The sequence below is a fragment of the Engystomops pustulosus genome, chromosome 3 (assembly GCF_040894005.1).
Source record: "Engystomops pustulosus chromosome 3, aEngPut4.maternal, whole genome shotgun sequence".
NCBI classification, from domain to species: Eukaryota; Metazoa; Chordata; class Amphibia; order Anura; family Leptodactylidae; genus Engystomops; species Engystomops pustulosus.
The window spans coordinates 132,256,049-132,279,249 of NC_092413.1; the positions used below are offsets into that span (position 1 = coordinate 132,256,049).

General features: G+C 39.8%; 1 protein-coding gene across 2 annotated transcripts in view; it reads right to left on the bottom strand.

Annotated features, from left to right (window-relative positions):
* SMAP1 (small ArfGAP 1) overlaps positions 1-23,201 on the bottom strand; it is a 150,643-nt gene that overhangs the window by 7,227 nt on the left and 120,215 nt on the right. For both annotated transcript variants that reach the window (XM_072142172.1, XM_072142171.1), the window contains 3 exons: positions 6,625-6,752; positions 1,926-2,094; positions 1,282-1,610 (listed from right to left, as the gene is read on the bottom strand). In XM_072142172.1, coding sequence (XP_071998273.1) covers positions 1,282-1,610; positions 1,926-2,094; positions 6,625-6,752 — 626 coding nt within the window. The remainder of the gene's footprint in view (positions 1-1,281; positions 1,611-1,925; positions 2,095-6,624; positions 6,753-23,201) is intronic.

A 23,201-nucleotide genomic window follows, 5' to 3' on the forward strand; every position in this document is an offset into this window, starting at 1 on the left:
TTATCCCCAAAATAGTAAATTCTAAAAATACGGAAAAGCAATATTCAATTTGTAAAAATTATGAAAAATGTAAAGTAGACATATGGGAAATGTTATGCAGCAACTTATTTAGGAGGTAAATCTATCTGCGTGATTTCGAATTTCAAAAATGGCAATTTTTAAAAAAAATTTCATAATTTTTTTCTTTCCTTTTTTTGTAAATAAACACAAAACTTATCATGCAACATTTACCACTAAAATGAAGTACAACATGTGGGGAAAAAAAAAAAAAAAAAATCTCAGAATCACTTTGATAAGTAACAGTGTTCAAAAGTCTTAAAGCTACAAAATGGCTGCATCCTTGAGTTGTTAATAGATGTATATTGGTAAATTACCAAATATCCTGCCCCCCCCCCCCCACACACACACATTACAAAAAACGAGGGAAAGTGGTCAACCCCTTTAAGTAGTTTACAATTCACTACCTTGCACTGAATGATGATTCTATTTGTTACTATATTGACAAAAAATGTGTGATAAACAGCAGATAAAAATAAAGAATAATATGTTTAGTCAAGTATATGTTAGAATAAAGAAATAGTAACATCACCTCCCCCTATAAAGAAGCACCGCAGTTTTTTTTCTGTCCAATTAAGCCTCATTCACACAGCAGTCTGTGGGGATGTATATGCATCCACATATACTTCCCCATAGATGGCAATGGCGACCCGGCGGCGGTGCAGTCCACACGTCTGGCTGCGATCCGCGTCGTACGCGGGGAAAAGTTAGAGCATGCTCTATCTTTACCAGTGTGTGCGGATGCGCGGTGCTGTATTCTATGGAGAGGGAGGGGTCACAAGCTCCTCTCCAGCACACAGCGGTATGCCCTGGAATGTACCATAAGACTAAAAGCACGCGACTGTGGTTGATCCCTGAAGCACAGACCGCATACTGGCTGGATTTCAAGGACAGACCACAGTGCAGAGGACAGGACTGCCGTGCTGAACAGTCATCCTGATCGCATCCCAGCGTTGTTTCAGGAGGAAGAAGGGACTCCTTGCATCATCCATCATTATGATGCTTAGTGTTCTGTCCTGTGCACTGTGTTCAGTCCCTGAAATCTGGCCAGCATATTTTCCAGTATTAACAGACCATCCACATTGCTATTTTTTTAGATGGGGAGATATACTTTCTGTAAACATAATTATTTATAATACTTTGCCTTACATGTACTTCAGTGACCCAATAGACTCTAATAACAAACTTTTTTTTCACACAAGGTTTAGCAGATTATGTTATTACCTGAGAAATATTCCAAGTAGCAGGCTGATTTTGCTGCATGCCAAATTTATTTTGAGGTGTTGCCATATTTGTAACCATTCCAGCTTGTGGTCCCATCATATTAGGAGGAAGTCCCATAACACCAGCTGGGCTATTTCCTACAAATCCATTAGGAATTCCCATGCCAACCATCATTCCAGCATTTTGTCCCATGGCCGGCATAGGTTGAGCCATCATGTTACCCATCATTCCTGTAGGTGCAGGAACAGCTACACCCATTGGAGGAAAGGACTGGAAGTTGGTTGTTGGTTGGGTGGAGTATGGCATTGCAGAGGAAGTCATGAACATACCTAGATTTAGGAAAAAAGTAATGAATTGAAAAGCAAGAAACAGTTGGGCTTGGAAACATTTTGGATACATTTTGATTAGTGTACACTAGATATTTGGCAACTAAAAACTTTTATTCAGCTTGGGAACCTACGTATTAGATTTACAGGACAGGAGTCTATTTTTAACTGTTAACCATTTGAGCTGCTGGTCACATATACAGCTTAACCAAAAGAATCAACCTGTCCTCTCATGACCAAAATACTGAAAAGCAATAATAAATCATTTCTACAGTATTTGTTTTGTGTGTTCAGTCTACTTAGGTGCCCAATACCTACCTGTCGTATTTGGCTGCTGCATGTTTGATGTACCATAAAGTGACAAGATAGAGTCTTTTGATAGAGGCTTTTTAGGAGTGTCTTCAGGTTTTGTAGATGGCTCAGTGAATAAATCCAAGTCTCCAGAAGATGAAGGTATACTGGAAGTTGTTGGGGCTGTTGTTGTTACCTTAACAGAAAAAACAGAAAATATTGATTCAAAATAAGTCCATAGAAGCTCAGATGTAGTTCCCAGGGATGGCCACTACACATAATGGAGCTGTACTTCCACCATGGTCAGTTTTTTCATATAACCAACCTGGAGTAGTAGATGAGAATAAGTATTGTGGTGTACATTAAAAAGTGGGAGCCCCCTGTGATTGGGCACAAGGCAATTCTGGGCTATAGACTTCATGCTGGCCAGGGGACAGACAGAGCTAATAAGGTTGACAAATCTTGTGTTCCTAGGAAGAGACTCCAAACACCTTAGTAATATATGATGCAAGGTGTGCACCATATAGTGCATTTTGTAACAGGACCAGGGTAAAAATGTTGAATGGAGTCTATTTTAGTCTTTGTTTTTGTATAATCTTATTTTGTCATTTTTTCCAGCCTCAAAGAAGCAAATAAAACTGGTTGTGGCCAGTTGCACCATAATTTGCTGGAGTGGACCATTTCTGTGATGTGCCAAAAAGTGCCAGTCTATACGCAGAGACAGGGATCCCAGAAGTAATCCTGTTACAGTTAGCTCTATAGATTCTCCCATAGTTTCTCCATACAGAGTGTGGGAGCCATTATGGCAGCTAGTCTCCTTCCAACAGCACTGAGGTAGCTGAGAAACTGTGATACTGCTTAAAATGGTCAAAATTGTCTCCTCAAGTAGACATGTTGCTTGATACAAACATTTATCTAAAGGTAAGTAAATTTCAACCTACCACATTTATATAGTATTTGTTATTTTACTTAACTAAAAAAAATAAATAAAAAATAAGCATTTGATATCATTAGGATATTTTTAGGTATGGTGTGGAAATAGGCAATTGCTCAGCTATTTCACTTGCATGCTAACACACCAATAGGGGTGTAACAATTACACAGCTTATTTAGTTCAGACAGACATAACTATTTCAGCTTGCCTGCTCTTTCCCTTGAAACAAATCACCAATCTCAAGTGAACCCAAATTTGTGCTTTTCCAGATACATCCAATTTACAACTATACACTGTTGCCAATCTCCTTTAGAAACCTTTGACTTCCCACGCCTCCGCACATGAAAATGGATATTGTCTAACTAGCCAGCTCTCCGGCTACACTTCCCCCAGTTCCCTGTGGACCTGCCTGCTGAGCATAACCTTCAGAAGCCAAATCACAATGAATCACTAATTGCACGTCTTGCATAGACCAAGCATGGCCTTTTTTTTTTTATTTTCCTGGAAATAAAAGCGCACCTAGGTTTTGTTTTATTCTTATAATGATGAAATTATAAAAAAAATATTATGTTACCTTTGAAATACAACAAACCCAATGCCAAACATTTAGACTTTAGAGGTCTCCTTGTTTGGACAACCACAAAAAGCCTATCCCAGACAGGGTCAACCCTTGATCTAAATTGTTCTGCCTCAGATGATGTACACATACATGATGTGGCAGCAGTACAAAAGGAAGCAAGTACTGCTGTATATTAAATAATTGGAATGCCCTACATGAAAACGAACATTTGCTGCTATATATTGTTATAACCTGATCAAATATTTAAGGTTCATAGGATTTCTTCCTCTAGCCACTTCTCATTAGCAGCAATCTCAGGAATTTATATATCCTCCGCATAAAAGTAATTTATAGGCACCCAACACCGTTAACCTTGATTTAGAAAAGCTTAAAAAATTCTCCACAAAGTGAAAAAATGTAAAGATAATCCAAAACACCCCCCGGCACATATGATCTCCCTGATAACAGAGTACAGAGAAGGCCATGTAAAACTGCAATACTGCTTATATGATAGCTTGCACTTTAATAGGTGACTAGAAGCGGCACATTGCTACATTGAAACAAATGTAATTACACAGTAATACATGCTACAGGGCAGAATGAAAAGCTGTGCTGGCTTTAAGTGGAGGTAGAACAAAATTGGAGGCTATTAAGAACAGCAACTGAAAGACTGACACGGGGCCAATGCTACATAGAGCCGGAACCAGCGAGCAGCATCATCAGCAAAAATCCAATTCATATTATTTTACAGGAAAGAAGGAATATGGATGCTCAGAGGCAGCATACAAATATAATAGAAGCAAAGAAAACATTACTTTTTCTTTATTTTCAGTGTGAAGGCATTAACAGTAAGTTCCTTATATATGTGGTAGCAGATCAGCTAAAATCCAAGATTATATTGTTATATCGGCAGTAAACAAGTCACCATTAGAATCCTGCATACCAAGGAATTCTCTTTATAGATACCTTCCATTATGAGCAACGTAATGTAACGATTCCATCAAGAGGGATTTAATAATGCTCTTCCATTTATAGCCACGCTGAAGGAATTGCACAGCAGGCAGCACAACGGCAGACTGGCACGTCAGCATTTATATAGGTTGGTGTAGTACAATAGGAAGATTTATCAGAATCAGAGCTCAGCTTTCATTTTACCACAGCAGTTTATAAAATTAAAGCTTAGCTCTTATTGGTCGACAATTCTAACCTTTTATTACTCTGGTCTCAATTGGATATGCTGTAGAGAATAGAGAATTCTCAGTAGAGAATATTGAAAAAAAAATTGTTAAAGAAAAGCTATCTTAAACTTCTGTCTGCAACATGTGTTAATAAAGTTTTTAAAAATCTCAAGGAGCTTCTCCTGATAGCAGATTTGTTTAGACCTAAATACTCTTGATCTGGAATGAACAATAAAAGTTTTGCGGGTAAACAATGAAAATCATATCTTCCATGTTCCTAATCACAAGCTTTTAGGTCTAAATACATCTTCAAATCGGGAAAGCACCTACCCACCGCACTAGAGCGGTGTTACTAAATGCAATTAGACGCCGGGAGTAAATGAGGCCTAAATGTTTGTGTATTCTCTCAAGGTAATTAGTTGCATATCCATATAAATATATTACCAGTAAGACCATTGCCATGAGCAGGCACAGCTCTAGGGGTCTGTACTCATAAGTTACAATAACAAAAATAATTCCATATGCATGATATACATAGATCACAGGAAACCCCTGGAATCTACAAAATTCATTTACACAAATAATACAACAGGGATCATCCTGTTCAGCAACAGGCACAACATTTCTACAACACTTAGCAAGTTTCATTAGATATTCTCTACTGTCCTTATGACTTATTAAACAAAATCTGTTACACAGAAACTTTTGCTAATAGAGTGGTTAATTAGTTATATTTATATTGTTTATGTAACACAAATTCCACCGATATAATTGAGACTACATGTGTTCCCTGCAAAGATTTATACAGCACACAGAGCAGAATTTTACAAAACAAGCTGCAGTTTTACTTTAATACAAAGCCATACATAATCCAGGCGTAAGAAGGAGGGGGACAAGCTAAACTAGAACACAGACTGCATCACAAAATGTCACCTGCTTTTATCTAAAAATATAAATTTGCATTTATTAATAGCCATGCAACACTTCTTGGAGATGGCAATTAGTAATAATGAGATACAGAATGTGATACAGTTTGTATACTTTTCAAAAGTATTCTGCTATCATCTTAAAGAGGACTTGTGAACCATAACAAAAGCACTAGGAGATGCTTACGAAAGTAAGCAGCCCCCTAGCACTCTCTCTGATGCAGCAGTGCACCCTCCGATAACGCTACCAAACACTACTGCAGAGTACAATGAAAATGCCGGAGCGCGCTCAAGGCAGTCCGGCGAATTCATGAGGGGGCAGTCCAAGGCGCGGAGAAAGGTTTTTTTGTTTTTATAATTGATAGAACATTTTTTTAAATTTTCAAATTAATGTAAAATTAACATTAATGAATTCCCCATTTTGTTTCGGTCGGTTTGATATAAAATATGTACAGTCTCAGGCAAACAGTGTGACTATGGCGTTGCTTTTTGTAATGTAGCGGTGGATTTTTTTTTATTATATAGGGAAATGTGAATATATTTTTTATGAATATTTACTGTATTAATATTTTGTGTTCATGTGCGTTTTTACTATTATGACCTCATGGGGGACATTTTCCCTTTTGTTGTTTTTTCTTTCTAATTTTACTCTAAACTCGAGTCTATAACGCTGGCTCCACTCCTCTATGCATCGCGCTCATTCAGTGTGATGCTGTGAGGAGCAGAGAAGGAAGAAGTAGTAAGGAACTGCATGTCCCTTCTCCCTAGGGTCTCCAGGTGTCTGAAACCGTAGACCCAATCCTGCTAGCACAGTAGCCGTATAAAACTGCCGCATCTTAAGTCAGCAGGTCCGAGTTAAAACAAACAGAACCATGCCTATATTGTGTTACTCGTCCTTATTTTTTCATAGTTATGACCGTTTCTGTTCTAAAGCGGCTTGTCAGAATTCTCTCTCACCAGCAGGGTCAAGTTTAGGCTGCCAACACAGTTCCAATGATGCCTTGTGTTTTCTTATTAATTTAGCATTGTATCCAGAGAGATTTTTTTCACATGGAGAATGTAATAAATAGTAGAAACCAGCAGTCTGTGCTGTTTGAGAAGTATGGGTTAATAATAATAAAATTATTACCTGTGTTGTCGCTGCAGATGATGCAGGCAAGGGATTGGAGATCATTGGACCAAATATATCCAGGTCATCATTTAATGTGCTTGCCGCAGATGCACTACCATTTGTCGCAGGCATTTCAGTAGGGGTATCTGAATTTAAAACAAAAAAAAACAAAACATAAAAATGGAACAAAATAATCAAAATTCTAAATAAATGCATCTTCCCTTGGTTTATCAGACTCCATTTATGCTATTGCAGGAGTTTCCCAATTTTTTTTGCAACTCTCTCCCTCTTGATGAGTAATTTCTCTGTCTAGACTACTATTCCTTCAAATACATTAAGTCCTGGCTTGGTACTTGGGGTAGAAATTAGGGTTATATGTTGCGTTCAGACACTATTGGGAGTTGCTTATTTCCTTTCACATCAAAAGATTGTGGAGTTTTGAATTTAAACAAAATCCTTTCACCCAGTCCACCAACAACCATAAAGCTTACATTATATGGTAAATCGGCTCATCCAATATCACGTGGTAAAACATTTACAGAACAAATATGGTCGCATGACCTTAAAATGGAAACAAAAGTGAAAATCATCCAAAAGAGACATTGCAACCGATTCTAGAGAATTAATGAATTTGCGAATGTATAGATCAATAGATTAATAGACAAAGAAAAAACAATGGATATTTAATAAATATAATATCATAAGAGACATTCAGATGAAAGAATACACAGTGATTAAAGCTTATATATATATTATCGTACAAACAGAGCAGGCTCTTCCAATCTAGCCCATCTACATAATGTAGTTACAGTGTACCAGCACACTTCATAAAACAAAGGCACAAAGGGGACTACAAATCAAATGAGCATCACAGATATATTCTTGAAACAATAGATGTTGCTATAGCAATAGAGAAAGCCAAGGTTGTGAACCTCTCAATTTCAAAAGCTTCAATTTGATTTTGCGGCAACAAGTAATGAAACACACAGATGTGTATTAAATATACCAGTCACATGTTGTCCTTTCACTTTCCAATTTTCAATCTTGATGCTTTCCCATAACCCAACCAGAATTCATACCTGCACAACCTTCAGCTGCCTGGGGAGATGGATATAAGGATAAGAAGGATCACTCAGACTATAGTTTAGGGGATCCCTAAAACTAATGCCAGACTGATGCGAATAGTGTTCTCGCCGATGGTGGTGCACACACACTATGTTTTTGGCAAGCTGTTGACGCCATGGTGTGTACGAAGGCAGTGCGCAGGGACACGGAGCATCGCATGGAGCTGGGCATACCTCAGGCAGGGGATCTGTCTCGCTACATACCGGAGGCAGGGGGTCTGTCTCGCTACATTATATAATATCATTTACACATACACATATACATACACATACTGGAGGCATGGGGGCTGGCTACATTTCCCACCCTAGGTTTATACTAGATTCAATAGACTTTTCCAGTTTTCATATTAATATGCGGTACCTCGTCTTATTTTGGGGTTAGCGTATACTCGAGTATACTTAACCCAACTTGTATAGTATGGCTGAGAATGGAGAATATCAGTTATCTATTCTAGCATTTGTTGTGGTGTAGTTCATCTATAGTTTCACCATGATTTAGCCCTTCATTTGAAGGATTTGTCAAGTAGATTACCAAATGTGACACTTAAAGGAGGGCTATGGTTTATATTACACATATAAGTCCAATACATACTATTAGTCATACAACATAAATAAATAAATAAGGGCAAATAAGGGCAAAAAATGGTTTTTAATTTTTTTCTGTTCTAACAGGATCTAAACTTTGCAATGGTTGTAGATTTCACTGTAACAGTATAGGAACCTATTCCTCCGCTTCTAAATGTAAAAACATTCTAATATGGGCCAGACTTTCCACTGGGATTCAGACCTGACTAAAGCTTCCATGCTCATTTGGTCAGAATGACCTTGTACTACTATTTCAAGACACATTTAGTTACAGAGGCACACACTTTCACCCACATCAAGTGGTACCATTATATGAAATATGCCTTTTAAAGCAAATTCATGAACTTCCCATTATGTATGAATTCTCAAGCATATATTTACTTTTTTACCACTCTGCTGTGCCATTCCTCTATTCATCTTTCTAGAAACATTTGAATGAATAGACAAGTGTTTATTTCCAAATTTATATAGAGAATAGATATAAAACAGAGCCATCAGTAAAGTGGTCTCCATAATGCCATTAAATACAAGTACCATATATACGCAAGTATAAGCCAACCCGAGTATAAGTCGAGGGTGGGAAATGCATTGGTCACGGCCCCTGCAGTACACAGCCCGCCCGGCCCCTGCAGTACACAGCCCGCCCGGCCCCTGCAGTACACAGCCCGCCCGGCCCCTGCAGTACACAGCCTATGGAGGCTGGAGCCTCCAGCTATATCCGGTATGGATATATAATTGTATTTTCGTACAGAGCTTCACACTCCTCAAAGGCCACTCCCATGGGGCTACATCAAAGGTAAACATAGATTTTTTTATTTTTAAAGTTTTTCTATAAAAACTCTTTGGCGATGTTTACACTATTCTCTATGGGGGTGCGGGGCAGCCACAAAAAGGGCTCCTTTAATACAAACTTGAATAAGTATACATACAATATGCACCAACAAATTCTGCAGCACTTTACATCAGGGTCTTTTAAAATACTAGTAAACCCAATTAATAGCATTGTCTATTCATTCAGAATGACTGTCTGGTGACAATGATTGTTATACTCTTTTCTTGTGAGAATGGATTCTAAAGTACATGTAGGCCAACCTAAAATCCTCTGAGAGCTAAAAATATACCTGAAGCAATATGGCTGGTGTACATAATGTATTTCTATGTAATGAATGGCTATCCATTTTCATAAATTGATTGGCCATGAGAAAAGGGTCATCTGTAACAGTGTAATCTCTAGGACATGAAGATGCATGTGCTAAAGCTTTAGTTACTCAATGTACATATTCATAGTAGGGATGTCTTAGCATTTGTTAATACAGATGATATGTATCTACGTGTACTGTTAGTAAAGTAGATATGTACCATGTCTACATGTACTGACAGATCTTGGGAGGATATTGCAAGTAAAAAAGCACAACTAAACTTAAGAAGCTATTTCAGAAACAAATAATGCCATTGAAAAGTAAAATAGCCTCATCTTTTTTTGCTTCTTCTTTCTCCTAGAGTGATCAGTGCATCTGAAGTTGAGTTCACAGCATAGAGTTAAGGAATGGAGGGTAAAGTAGCACATACACCAGGTGGCGTGTGACCTTTTTTTTTTGCGATTATTTTTTCAAAATATATAAATCTGCCTTCACATTGCATTTCACTGGCAGTGGTTCTTTTTATACACCAAAAGGGAGGAGGAAGAGAGGAGCAGAAGACAATGCCCTGCTCATTGTAAACAGCCTTTGTCACTGCAGCACTGAGGGGCTCTGGAAACACCCACCAGAACAAATATAACAAAAATAAGTTGATTACCAGAGTCATGGTGCCTGGATCTATGAGTAATTGTTCCTGGTTTATCCATGCTTAATTTTTTATAGATTTCCTTTAAGTCAGGTACTGCCTGTATATTACACATAGCACAGATGATTCATGTAAAATTTTTAATTTTGTTAAAAAGGTTAGTATCCTTTAATTTATTCTGTTTAATTACTACATGTATGTTCTATAAATATAAGAAAAGATGATCCATTCTTTATTCTAATTCTATATTCTGTCATTCCTCCCTAACCTTTGTATTATGGGCATTTTGCTAAACAGCAACATTGTCTTTGGCGATTGGAGTGTCAGAATATTTATAAACAAACCACTGACTGGTAACACCCAAATGATGAATACCTTAATACTAAAATCATAAGCCTGGAGGTCTAACGTGTAGTGAATTCTCAATTCATATTTTACACAAATTAATAACATTTTGGAAGGAATTTAATTTGGTAAAGTTATCAAAGCATCACTTCATATTATTTCTCCTGGCTAGGAGCCATCACGATATCAGAGAAGTGTTAACACACTATTAAATAACATAACACTATCTTTGTGCAGAGCACAACTTTCACGTCTTCTGTATCACTATCTCACCTAACAGAGTGACAACTCTGCTACCCTGGGGCAATGAGCCAGATGGCTGAGCAGCAGGAGAAGTGTCTAAGATTTCGGAAATGCTCAGAGTTGCAAAGCAAGCATGAACTACAGCATAAGACAGGTAATTGTGTAAAACCTACCCAATAACGTGCCATAAAACACAGCACAAAGGGATGGAAAGCAATTAATAGAGAAGAAGCTGTAGCTCATAATTTCTTTTACAAGCAACTAACATTTTCCAGTCTCCCAAATGAATGCTTACTGAGTGCTATAGACCATTCAGATACAGAATGTGAATTTTACAGCCTGAATGGCTAGATCACAAAACAGAAAGATGAAGTTTCGAATGGCAAAAAATTCACTGGTCATTGTGGGTTATCAAATCAGACTCTAAGGAAAGAGAAAGCCACAATGAGGAGCCTGGTGGTACAAAATAACTAAACCATGAATTACACAGTACACATTGTTCTCTAAAAAGTTATAGTTCAATGCACTCCATGTATTTTCTTTGATTTACAGTGATGCCACCTGCAGAATGTGATATCAGGTCTGCTACAATGTGTACATGAAAAAAAAAAAAAAAAAAAAAAAAAAAAAAAAAAAAACAGCCGATAGGAAAATACAAGATATGAAAATGGCATCCATCAAAAGCATCTTGGGGATGGCTCCAAATAAGCCACAGATTTTTTAATTTCTAACTTATAAATAGTAATTAGCAGACCCATTGAAATAGTCCAATTAATGAACCTGGACAACAACTGGTAACACCCTTCATCGGTGCCAGTGTTAGCTGTTCAAATGACACTGGTCATTTAAATCACCTGCTCGATGCAATTTTGGGGAGGGTCGTTGCTCCCGATGACGTTAACTGGTGTTAACTGGCAGGGGTATTGAGCTGAACATGGGGGTTATTTAGAACTTTTATGACTGTTACAACAAAGAGAACCAAAAGAGAAAGAAACCAGGGTTTTGGGTTGATGAAGAGGTAAATATAAAAGGTATGTCTATATGATTATGTTCATTACAAGTCATATATGTGCAGGGTTTTTGCCGTATATAGCAATCTTCAAGTAATCTGTGCTGTTCCATTTCTGGTTTTGTGTAGAATCCTCTTGTTTGGAAGAAAGAAAAAAAAGAAAAAGAAAAAGGAAAAAAAGGAATACAGGCAGTCCCCAACTTAAAGATGGACTTCTCTGCCCAATGTGACCTGTGGTTGCTTCATTTTAGTCCCAGGCTGCAATGATCAGCTGTAAGGAGTCTGTAATGTAGTTTTAATTGATAATCCTTGTTCCCATTACAATATAAAATGTTGAAAACCGAATTGTCACGGGGACATTTTTTTTTGTCTGAAACATACAAATTCAACTTAAGAACAAACCTTAACAACTGCCTGTATAGCAGAAAATGAAACATCTTAAAAACAAATAATCAAAAAGGCTTTGTTTTTGCATTTGGTTGAGGGATAATCCAGAAAGGGTATTTTTCTCATTTATGAAAAGCTTGAAAGGTAAGTAACCTTAAGACCAACAGAAACCAATAGACCAATATAGAATTTACCACATATGGTAAGTTATTCAGTATTTTATTACATTCTCTGCGATTTTGCTTGAACACCTTTTTAGATGGTCTTTACATTCCAAACAATTACTAAGCAACTGAGAAATCTGCATAGGGAATCAAAGAGCCATAAATAAATCTCATATTTTATACCTCCCACATACTATAAATACCCATGAACTGTTCTGCCAAGAGGTGACTGGATTTTTTTTTTTTTTTTTTTTTTTAAATAAACGTGCAGGTTTCGGCCCTTATTATTTTGTTATGTTCGTCCTTGCCTAGTCGCTCCACTTAACATTGCATTAAAGTTCTGGTTACAAGCGATTATTCCTCAGTGCTTAAATGATGCATTGATAACAAGATGACTGGAATAGTCACAAGTGCTCTCATGCTACAGCAGTCCTGCCTCACTTATTAGCACTGAGCGAACAAACAATCTAGCCAAGAGTCACCGGAGACAGTCCGATGCCGGTTCTCCTCGCTGCTCTTCCATCATGTAACCTGCTCAGATCACTCTGGTCACACGGCCAGAACACATCCACTATGCCTGGTTTCATTCACCGGCTGTGTCAGGGGCCATATTAAATGCCTCTGGGATCTTATCCAGCCTGAGGACAAACACCTGCATCACCAGACGTACATTGAGCAAAAAGATTTTCGGAAACTAATTGAATGTTAGCGTGAATGAGGCAGATTTGATTCGGTAAAGGTCTTGACATTTTATTTGCATGCTCCTGCTTGCATATTCAATGCCAGGTATAATGGCTACATTTGCCTTGAGTTCCTCTCTATCTATCAGTGAATATATTAACATTTCCAGTGTTGCTCACCTTTTAAAGTAAATACATTTACGCTTAACATGCTATCAGTTAAGCCAAGCTCTGCACTATAGCAATTTCAGTGATGAGAAACTGCATGCAAGCCAGGGATTAACATTTAAAGTGACAGTCCATGCAAAGGGAGATCTTGCTTTAGATAGAGTGTATGAAGCATGACTGACATAAAAATTGACAAGTTTAGAATTCTGTCACAACAACTCAAAGAGTACCGGGATACACATTATTGTGTTCTACTGTAAGCCTAGAAAGGAGATTTCAGGCTGATGTGGGGGTCAGTAGTGTACAATGGTTTGTTAAGGTTAACCTTTATTTATGTTTAGTTACATTGGCGAGGGGTCCAACACAGAGTGCTTAGGGATCCCAAGAAAGCAGCATGCAAGTTGATTTTCTGGAAGATGCCCCCACGCTGGGCCATGAAATGGACATGATCTAGACGGTGTTCAGTTACTTGATGGCATACTGGTAGTAGTTTATTAGGTCAATTTCTGCTGACAGCTTCCCTTTAACAAGCATCTGAATGAGATTAGAAAACCATGCAATTTATGATACAAGGAGTCCCTTCTTCAGTAAACAACAGCAGTGATAATGTAATCATAGTATCAGTGATTGCGGTTTAATGACCCGGCAGGAATTCCATGTATCGTAGCGTAAGCCTCATACCAAACAGTGTGGTCCATGCATGACACAGTACACTGAACGGTCCGCAATTCAAGGATTGACAACATCAGTCTGAAACTGCCCTGTCGAAGGAGTTGAAATATTAAATTGAATAAGGCAGAGAGATTTTGAGGAGGGAGGGGAGTTTTCCTGTGTAGTGTGCAGGAAACGCGCTTGATTTATGAATTGTGCCACACGTTCACTAATCTGGTGCCCCCTGCACTGCTCCGACAGAGTGCACCAACCTTTTTCTGGTGCACCGTTAACATAGAAGTGTGTTCCACGCCCTGTCGGACTATGCATAATAAATGTGGTGCATGGTCCGACTGTGCCCCAGAATGCCCTTTTCAGTGCAGAATTTTGTGTCGTGTTGGGCATATCGAGGCCACACCACTTTATAAATACACTTGCAAGCAGTTTGCACTGAAAAGAATGTGCATAGTCACACAAAGCTGGCACAGGGGCTTTGATAAATAGTGGTCAAGTAGATTTTCTGTTGCACTGTGCATTTTTTATTGGGAGTGTGTTGCTTATAAAAGGAAATCTACCATCAGATAAACTGACGGTAGACTCCTATAACTTACCCATTTGTTCTGTTCTCCTGATTCCAAAGCAGTTTTTAGAACATTCTAGAATAGCTGCATTGTTGAAAAATTGAGATTTTAAAAATATACAAATAAGCCATAGAGGGCTTCCGGGAGCTCATAAAATAATTTATTCATGCCCCTTGTATTTTTATTGGCAGTCTGTAAATCTTATCATGCGCTGAGATTTTCCTTGCTTGCAGCTAGCTCTATAGGAGTATGGCTGCGAAAGGAAAGTCTCAGAGCGCATGCGCGAGACTTGCAGGCTTCCAGGTGATGTCACCGGCAGTCTAAGCGATACTAGGGAGAAAACCGGGCTAAATTTTGTTTTAAAAATGGGAGTGAATAAATCATCAGCTCTCAAAATCCAGAGGGCTAAAACTTTTTTCCCCACAATGCAGCCGTTCTAGAATGTAATAAAAACACTTTTGGAAACAAGAGAACCAAACATATAGTAAGGTAAGTTACGGGAGTCTAGCAGTATGTATCAATATATCTTATCGTAGCTGTCCTTTAAAGAAGACCCGTCAACAGAATTTAACCCCTCATACCAGTAATACCTACTAGAAAAGGGTTAAAAGTCCTGCCACTGAGGCACTGTACCTATATTGCATTTATTTTTCTGATATGCAAAATTGTAGAAAATGATTAAATTTCTGAATAGAAGAGTATATAAAACGTTTTACTGGTGGGAGGAGACAGATTTAAGCTGGGATGTCTGCACCACTGGGAAGGGGGGTGATTAAGGTATTTTGAGTCCGTTCTTGAAAACAGGTTACCTTTAACACAGGGGTTTTCAGAAGTACTGGTCACTCAGACATGAGAAAAGGTTTCAAGATTAACTTAGCTGAAGCTTTGACAAAATTTTTGGGAAAATTTTATACCCACATTTATCAAAAATAGTGCGCATGTGGATTCATGAATTGTGTTGCAAGATCTTCATGAATCTGGCAACCCCCTGCACTCAGACAGAGTGCACCAACTTCCTTTTGGGCGTGAAACAAAATTCTGTTAGACACTGCATGATAAATGTGTTGTATGGTCCGACTGTGCACACAAACGCCCCTCTATGTGCAGAATGGCGCTGACACTAAAAGTGCAAAATGGCACAGTTTCTACTAAAAAGAATGTACAAAGTAATACAGAGAACTAGTGCATGGGCTTTAATAAATCTGGGCCACAATCTTAAAGGTTCTCTGGTTTTGTTAATTTTTTAGGAATTTTTAAAAAGCCAAAATGCACATTTGACCCCATTATAGTGAAGGAGTTCATCGTGGTGTCACAAATTCTGTCATTTGTGTCTATCATGCAACACATTTGGCAAAGTCTGACCCCTCCACAATAAATAATTAAGTCAAAACTTGGACATGATGGGGATGGATCCTAGTATCCCCTTGTACAACCCCTTATTTAGAGATGAGAGAAATTCCTGTTACATCTTGGAATCAGGGACATAAGATTTATCAGCCTGATAACTGCTGCCAAATATTCTCACTTTTCCTAGTGTTTCCTTAATACATGTACTTTCTCTGTTATACAAAACTTTGTAAAGTACGCGCTTAATTTTGACAGAAATTATGCTAACCTACTTAACCCATTAAGTCTCACACAGTGATTGGCTGAATTCTATTATAGGATTGAGGTACTATAACAGAGCAATATAAATGTAAATATTCCCCAAATAGTGTATAGTGTTATTCAGGCAATTACTTGCATAATCTGCAAGATTTGATTGTAACTCAATAATATTCACATGGAAATTGGCTTTGAAGTGGCTGTAGATCTTCAGACATAAAATGCTATATAAATGCAAATGTATTACTTCATTGTATGCGATTTTACTTTAAATGCTTTTGTACTGTCCGTTAATAAGTTCAGATATACAAGTGGGCAAACTGTACAACACAAAATACCATTTGTTTTCTCAAAAGTAAGCCAGACGCTTACCAGCATGAGAAACACTTAAACTTGGTCAAATATTATGAGTTGCCGAAATATTTTTTTTATAAATTGATTTTCTTCAAGACCAGTGTATTAGATCACATAATAGGAATGACTACTCTTCTGTCATTTCTCAAGAGTGATCTGTACAAATACTCGAGCATCAATAGTCTATTGATTATTCTACAAACCCAATGCTTATTCATTTAGCCTCGCCAATGCTGCACAAAGGAAAACACATTTGCCTTCAGAGTTGCAATGTAAACACAAATGTAAGGCCTCTTCCACACTAGCGTTGCGTTTCACGTCAGGGTGCAATGCGTGAAAAACTGACGTTTTTGGCTGCGTTTTTGTTCCATTTTTCCTTGGAGTAATTAGCGTTTTTGCGTTTTTCACGCGCGTGTTGTTAGCGGTTTTTTTGCGTTTTCGGCGCATTTTTCACGCGCGAGTCAATGGGAGAATCGAGCATTTTTCAAAGGGACCATGGTTTGGGATTAAAATGGGTTATTTAATTAAAAAAATAATGCCTTCTGATAAGTTGCAAACATCTGCGATCTATTCTTCACTGTTCCCCGTGTATATTATCTCCCGACAAGTTAGCAGATGTGAAGAACAGTGAAGAATAGAATAAAACCAGTGAACACAGTGAAAACAGTGACCACAGGATCATTTAAGAGAAAAACACAGTGCAGAACACAGTGCAGAATAGATTACAGATGTCTGGCACATCTGCTTACTTGTCGGGAGATACGCGCGGAACGGTGCGAACAAAATAGCATGTGAAGAACAATATATATGTGTGTGAAGAACACATTGCAGATGTTTAAATACATCTGCAATGTGTTCTTCACACATATATATTGTTCTTCACATGCTATTTTGGCCGCACCGTTCCGCGCGTATCTCCCGACAAGTAAGCAGATGTGCCGAACATCTGTAATCTATTCTGCACTGTGTTTTTCTCTTAAATGATCCTGTGGTCACTGTTTTCACTGTGTTCACTGGTTTTATTCTATTCTTCACTGTTCTTCACTGTGTTTTTTTAATTAAATGATCGTTCGCGAGCAGGGGAAATACTGTTATTCTGGTCACCTAGCAACCCTTACGTTTAAAACGCATTGCACTTGCAATGATTGCGAGTGCAATGCGTTCTTGATGCATCTCCATAGACTTGAATGGGGCGTGAAAATTGCGCGTGACTCGCAAAAATAGAGCATGCTGCGATTTTGACGCACGTGCAAACGAACGCAAGCACGCGCGTCAAAAACAACGCTAATGGAGAAAGAGCCATTGAATACAATGGGACAGAGTGCAATGCAAGTTCTGCGCGTCAAATGCACGCGCAGAACTCGCGCGTGAAAAACGCCAGTGTAGAAGGGGCTTAAGACTTTCCATTCTCCTGTAACTAAAAGTGATTAAGGCTATTTAAAAAAACATCCATTGTTTACATGGTATGTGGCTTCCAGGACTGATCTGCCATCTGAGGGAGTGGTGGTGCAAATGAACTTTTAGAGAAATTGGGAGAATTGGCGGCTTCTCGTAAAAATGGAGGAAGTGGAAAGTAGAAAGTAGATGAGCTTCTACTAAAAGACTATTCTCACTACACAGCTTTCTAGATCTCTGCTTGCTGCCATCTATAGAAAGCTTCTGTGTTTACTTCCAGTGGACAGAAATCTGACCCTGGTCACACAGGTCATTACATCACACAGCTCTGATTACCCTGTGTGATATAATGCCTTGCACCTGTGTGACCATGGTCAGATTTCTGTCCACTGGCAGTAAACATAGAAGCTTTCTATAGAAGGACAGCAAGCAGAGATATAGAAAACTGAGGCATTGATACAGGAAGTGTATTGGAAAAATGTATAATTTTTCATAATGCAAACAATAACATTAATTTGCTTAAATGAGAATTCCCCTACTTAACACATTAAGACTCACACAGTGATTGGTTGAATTCTATTATAGGATTGAGGTACAATAATGGAGCAATATAAATGTGTGTAGCATTATTCAGGCAATTACTTGCATTATCTGCAAGATTTTATTGTAACTCAATAATATTCACAGGAAATTGGCTTTGAAGTGGCTGTAGATCTTCAGACAGAAAATGCTGTCTGTGATACCCTCTGATACTAACAAGCCGTGCACCTGTGTGACCATGGTCAGATTTCTGCCCACTGGAAGTAAACATAGAAGATTCGTATAAAAGACAGCAAGCAGAGATCTAGAAAACTGAGGAATTGATACAGCAAGTGTATTTGAAAAATGTATATTTTTTCATGATGCAGACAATAACATTAATTTGCCGAAATGAGAACACCCCTGTTACGTTTAACTAAATTGCAGAAATCAATAATGTAGATAACAATAGTAAATTTTGTAATATACTTTATTAACGAAAAATGTTCCTGTGTCACCCCCCCCCCCCCCCCCCATTTCCTTTCCTCCTGCTTTTAGCAATGTGTGTAAACCAGCTTTCCCTTCTGTACTCACACTTATAGAAAAATCATTAGAAACTTTATCAGGTTCCATTTTATAAACAGACAGACAGTCATTTTTCCTTAAGGAGCAGTGAAAGTGAAATATTTTCTAGGTATGAAGAGATATTCAGCCCCCTATTCTCATCTATCTACTGATAGATCAGATGGCTTCCAGAAACACTGCCTGCTAATGGAGAAAGAAGGAACAGAAAGAATGGACATAAGCCTGCTTTTTTCTTAAAAGACATCTACAACCAGAATGAAGGATTGTAAACCAAGCACACTGACATCCTGGTGTGTGCCCCTTCAGGCAGGATCCACTCTTCTTTAAGCTTCCTATGACCTTGTTTTTAAGAAAAAAAGGCTTTAAAATTATATAAAATGAAGCTGAGGGGCTCCAGGCTCCATTAACACCTATGGAGCTCAGAGCTCCTAAGGCTTATTTGCATAATTGTAAAAGTCTTTTTTGTAACAACTAGGTCATGAGCAGCTAAAACAAGAGAATATTCTGCCAGAGGGGGCACACACCAGTATGTCAGTGTGTTTGGTTTACAATCCTTCATCCTGGTGGTAGATGTCCTTTACATTGCATCTGCGTTTACATCACATTTACATCATGTCATCAAATTTGCATTTACAATGCATTTGTGGTAACATCGCATTTGCTTTCACAGCTCGTTTGTGATGGTTCCGAAATTGCATTCACACTACGTGTACATTCCATTTAAGAGATTATGTAAATGCAGTGGAAACGCAATGTCCATAGAATATTAACAGAATGCATGTAAACACAACCTCTAGATGAACATAGAAAAAAACACAGCTCACTATTGTTCATAGTAGCTTCTCTGACATTACCTGCCACTGATTGGACAGCATGAGGGAAGAATAGCATAACATACGCCTCCAGCTCCAGCCCCTCTCTCACCAAACATAGATAATAATGATCAGATACTGGGACTGATATCTTCACAATAATCAGGGCTAGAAAGAAAATTCAAAGAGCCCTTGAATCTGTGTAGCAGTCCCTACAGTACGTCTCTATTCACTTGTGTGGAAACTTCCTCTTTAAAGTACATTGTTACTATTCATTCCTAAAAAAATTACTTCAAAAAGGTTTCATTACACTTTAAGGTCAGTATATCCAATCTTGCAAAATCGCTACTCAACTAACTAGACCTAGCCGAGATGAAGCCTGGCTTGTAGTTATGCTTTGCAATATGACAGCTAGGAAATAAGTAAAAATGAAATAAGTAATATAAAATTACATCTCCGAGCTTCATAAAGACCAGAGGGTCTCTTTCTGCACAGCCTGAAATGCCTACAGCTGGTGTCTTTAGATATATTTTATCCTGGGCAGAAAGTATTTAAACCTTCACACTCCAAGAGATACAAAACTTTATAAAAATGGTGTCTCCAGCTGCAGATGTGAGAATAGCAATTTTTATTCATATATATCAGGGGCACACAACCATTATAGAGTCAAGGCCCACGTCATATTGCTCAACTTCAAGTGGCTACAGTACTAACCAGAACCCTAGATGTGGCAAAAACCACAGTACAGCATACGTGCCCTCCAAGAAACCAAATACTATATTAGTACAATATATATACAGATACCAGAGCAGACTATAAATACAGTGATTGAAGCAGAATTATATAAGATGTGGTATACATTGGACTCACATACACCTTGTAACATGTTAACATGATCTGCCAAAAGTTTTTGGAAGTTTATGTACACTTTAAAGTGCAACTCCGATGTTATAATTATTTTTACCACATTTTTATATTTGACTCCCCATGAAAAACAAATAAGTGTCCATATGGTTTTCCTTGCCCTATTCTTTCCAGAGAATACGTCAAGCGTATAGCATGTTTACTATGTGTAAGCACTAAGGATTAATGGCCTCTCTGCACTGTGAAATTAGAAATTGCAGAGTAATATTTGGGGTTAGGGGTGTAACATGAGCTCCAGATAAAGACTGGGATGGAGGGACTGATGGGTAAAGTTTGATGGAACAGTGGGTAAAAATGAATTCCTTTTAAAATCAATTTTTAAAGAAATTACAACTAAGCATTACCATGTAAAGCCCATTTCGCACCTCTACTGGGTCTTAAGTTATTTGCATCTGCAACACCCTCGCCGATGCAATGGCGAGGTAGGGTTTGCGAATACGTCCCACCTGCATGTAATCCCATTACACAACATGGTTCTGATAGGACATAGGGATATTGCAGTGGTGAATCCTGCCTGGCCAGGCAGAGGTTAAGTATTTTGTATGATGCAAGATGCTGTTGTCCAATGATATGTGTTACATCCTGTGCTCTGTAAGCTGAGATGTGATTGGAGGAGCAGCCACCACCTGACCAAAGGAAGGTAATAAAACCTCTGGCCAGGAATGTTCTGGGTCCCAGATCTCAGAGCAGTCTCTCTCAGGAGAGAGAAGAAGAGGAGAAGATCTTGTAGACTTAGGGATCAGTGAGTGCGTGAGTAATCTCTGTCTAGCCCATACCAGAGCAGGAAGAGCCTAGCCCCTGCCTCTGAAGAGTGGAGTAATAGATTAGAGTTAGTGTAGTGAGGAAAAGGGGTATCATCTTACCTTTAAAGGTGATACCTGAAGCCCTACAGGACAAGCTGAAGCTTCCTACCCGGACACAGCTGCCTCCCAGCCTGCGTACCACATCCAGGCTGGTGAACTATCTCCTGAGGCTCCCTCCAACTCACATCTCAGCACCCTACCTACCTGTTAAAGGCACGTTTGCTGCGGTTCCTGCGGTTCAAATAAAGAACTGTAAGTTGTTTTCTTCAACTTCTGTCTCCGTCTGGTCCCTGCTCATACGGCTGCCTTCATCACCGGCACCCTGTCCATCACCCAGAGACTCACACTCGGGACATTAAGGGGTTGCCCCAGGGAGATCCGCTATAGCAGCCGCTCCCTCATCTTTTCTTGCCAACACCACCCTGCTGGAGACCTGCCAGGCTGTAGGACAGCCCTCCGGTTCCCCCGTACCAAGCACCGTGACCATAGCGTGCTTAGGCCGCAACCGCCAGCCACTCCGGTACCGCGGGCCCCGGCTGACTCCAGGCCTCACCTCAAGGGCTAGGCCCCGGTGGGGGATGTTGCAAGTGGCGTCACGAACAGGATTGATACTTCTGTGCCTTATCACGGCATTAAAGACTTTCCTTTATTGAAAAGACTGTGCTGCCTAACCCTGCTGCCATCCGGGTTTAGGCCCAAGTATTTGTGTGTTTCTACATTGAACTTTATACTGCTGCCACGTGCTGTCTAGCGCCGCTCCAGCACTCAAGAGGTTAATCCCTGCAAGAACTGTACCAGCTCTGCTACATCCGGCGCTGCCGCGCCTAAAGATTTTACCTCAGAAACTGTGGCGCAGCAAGTAATTCCAGCCCGCCAAAACCCTCACTGGCGGGAAAACCCAGAGGCATCGCTAAGCTCCGCCCCCTGCGCGGATGGCGCGAATCCTGCCTCAGCGCGCTGTGGCGCAGCAGAAAATTCAGCCCGCCACAACTCCTGGCGGGAAAGACTCAAGCTCCGCCCTCTGGCGCGAAACTCTCCCGCGCTGCAACCCCAGTGAGAGCCCACAAGGTACCTCAGAGTCAGCGCAGCCGCCATCCAGCATCAGAGAGGTTAATCGGCCATCTTGGATTTCTCCACGTGCTGTCTCCTGTCCTGCTGACATGCCGCACAGCCTCCGAGATGAGGAACCAAGTGTCGCATGGCCTGCTCACGAGCCTTGGGCACCTTCCTCTGCTGCACCGCTTACTGCTGTCTCCCGTAAGCAGTCTCCAATGGCGGATTCTCCACAGCGGCTGCCTCCTCCGATGACGGACCTCCTGAGGACCACCGCGGATGTGAGTACCATGGCCCCCAGGGCCTATATCACAGTGACTGTGACTATATCTCCCTTAGCCCCGGCTGGGGTACAGTCCGGCCTCCCTGCAGAGGGTCAACATCTCCCCATAGGAGGCCCGGCTACAAAAGGGACTCTCTTAAAGGGGCCTGACCCCTTATCTAATGCTGCTGATCGTCCTGCGGAGTATCCAGGACCACCTGCTAAGAGGCCCAGGCTGTCCAGTGAGAACGCCCTGCCAGCTACAGAGGTTACCACCGCCAGCGTAACAGCGCCCCCAAGAGCTACAGGTCAGTCCAGGAACAACAATCCTTCAGCTGTCAGCAGTGAAGAAGTTACAGCTCCTGCGGTCATCATCATGCGCTCCACAGCGCCCCCAGCTACAGAAGGTCAGCCAGAGAAGTGCCTGTCTCCTTCCTTTGCTGAGATGCCTGCCGCCGCAGATGACCTCCCTGCTGTCCCAGCTCCAGCTTCTGGGTGTTCCATGTCAGCAGTTCCAGTGTCTACCACCAGATGTCTTCAGGTGACAGATCTCAACACTGC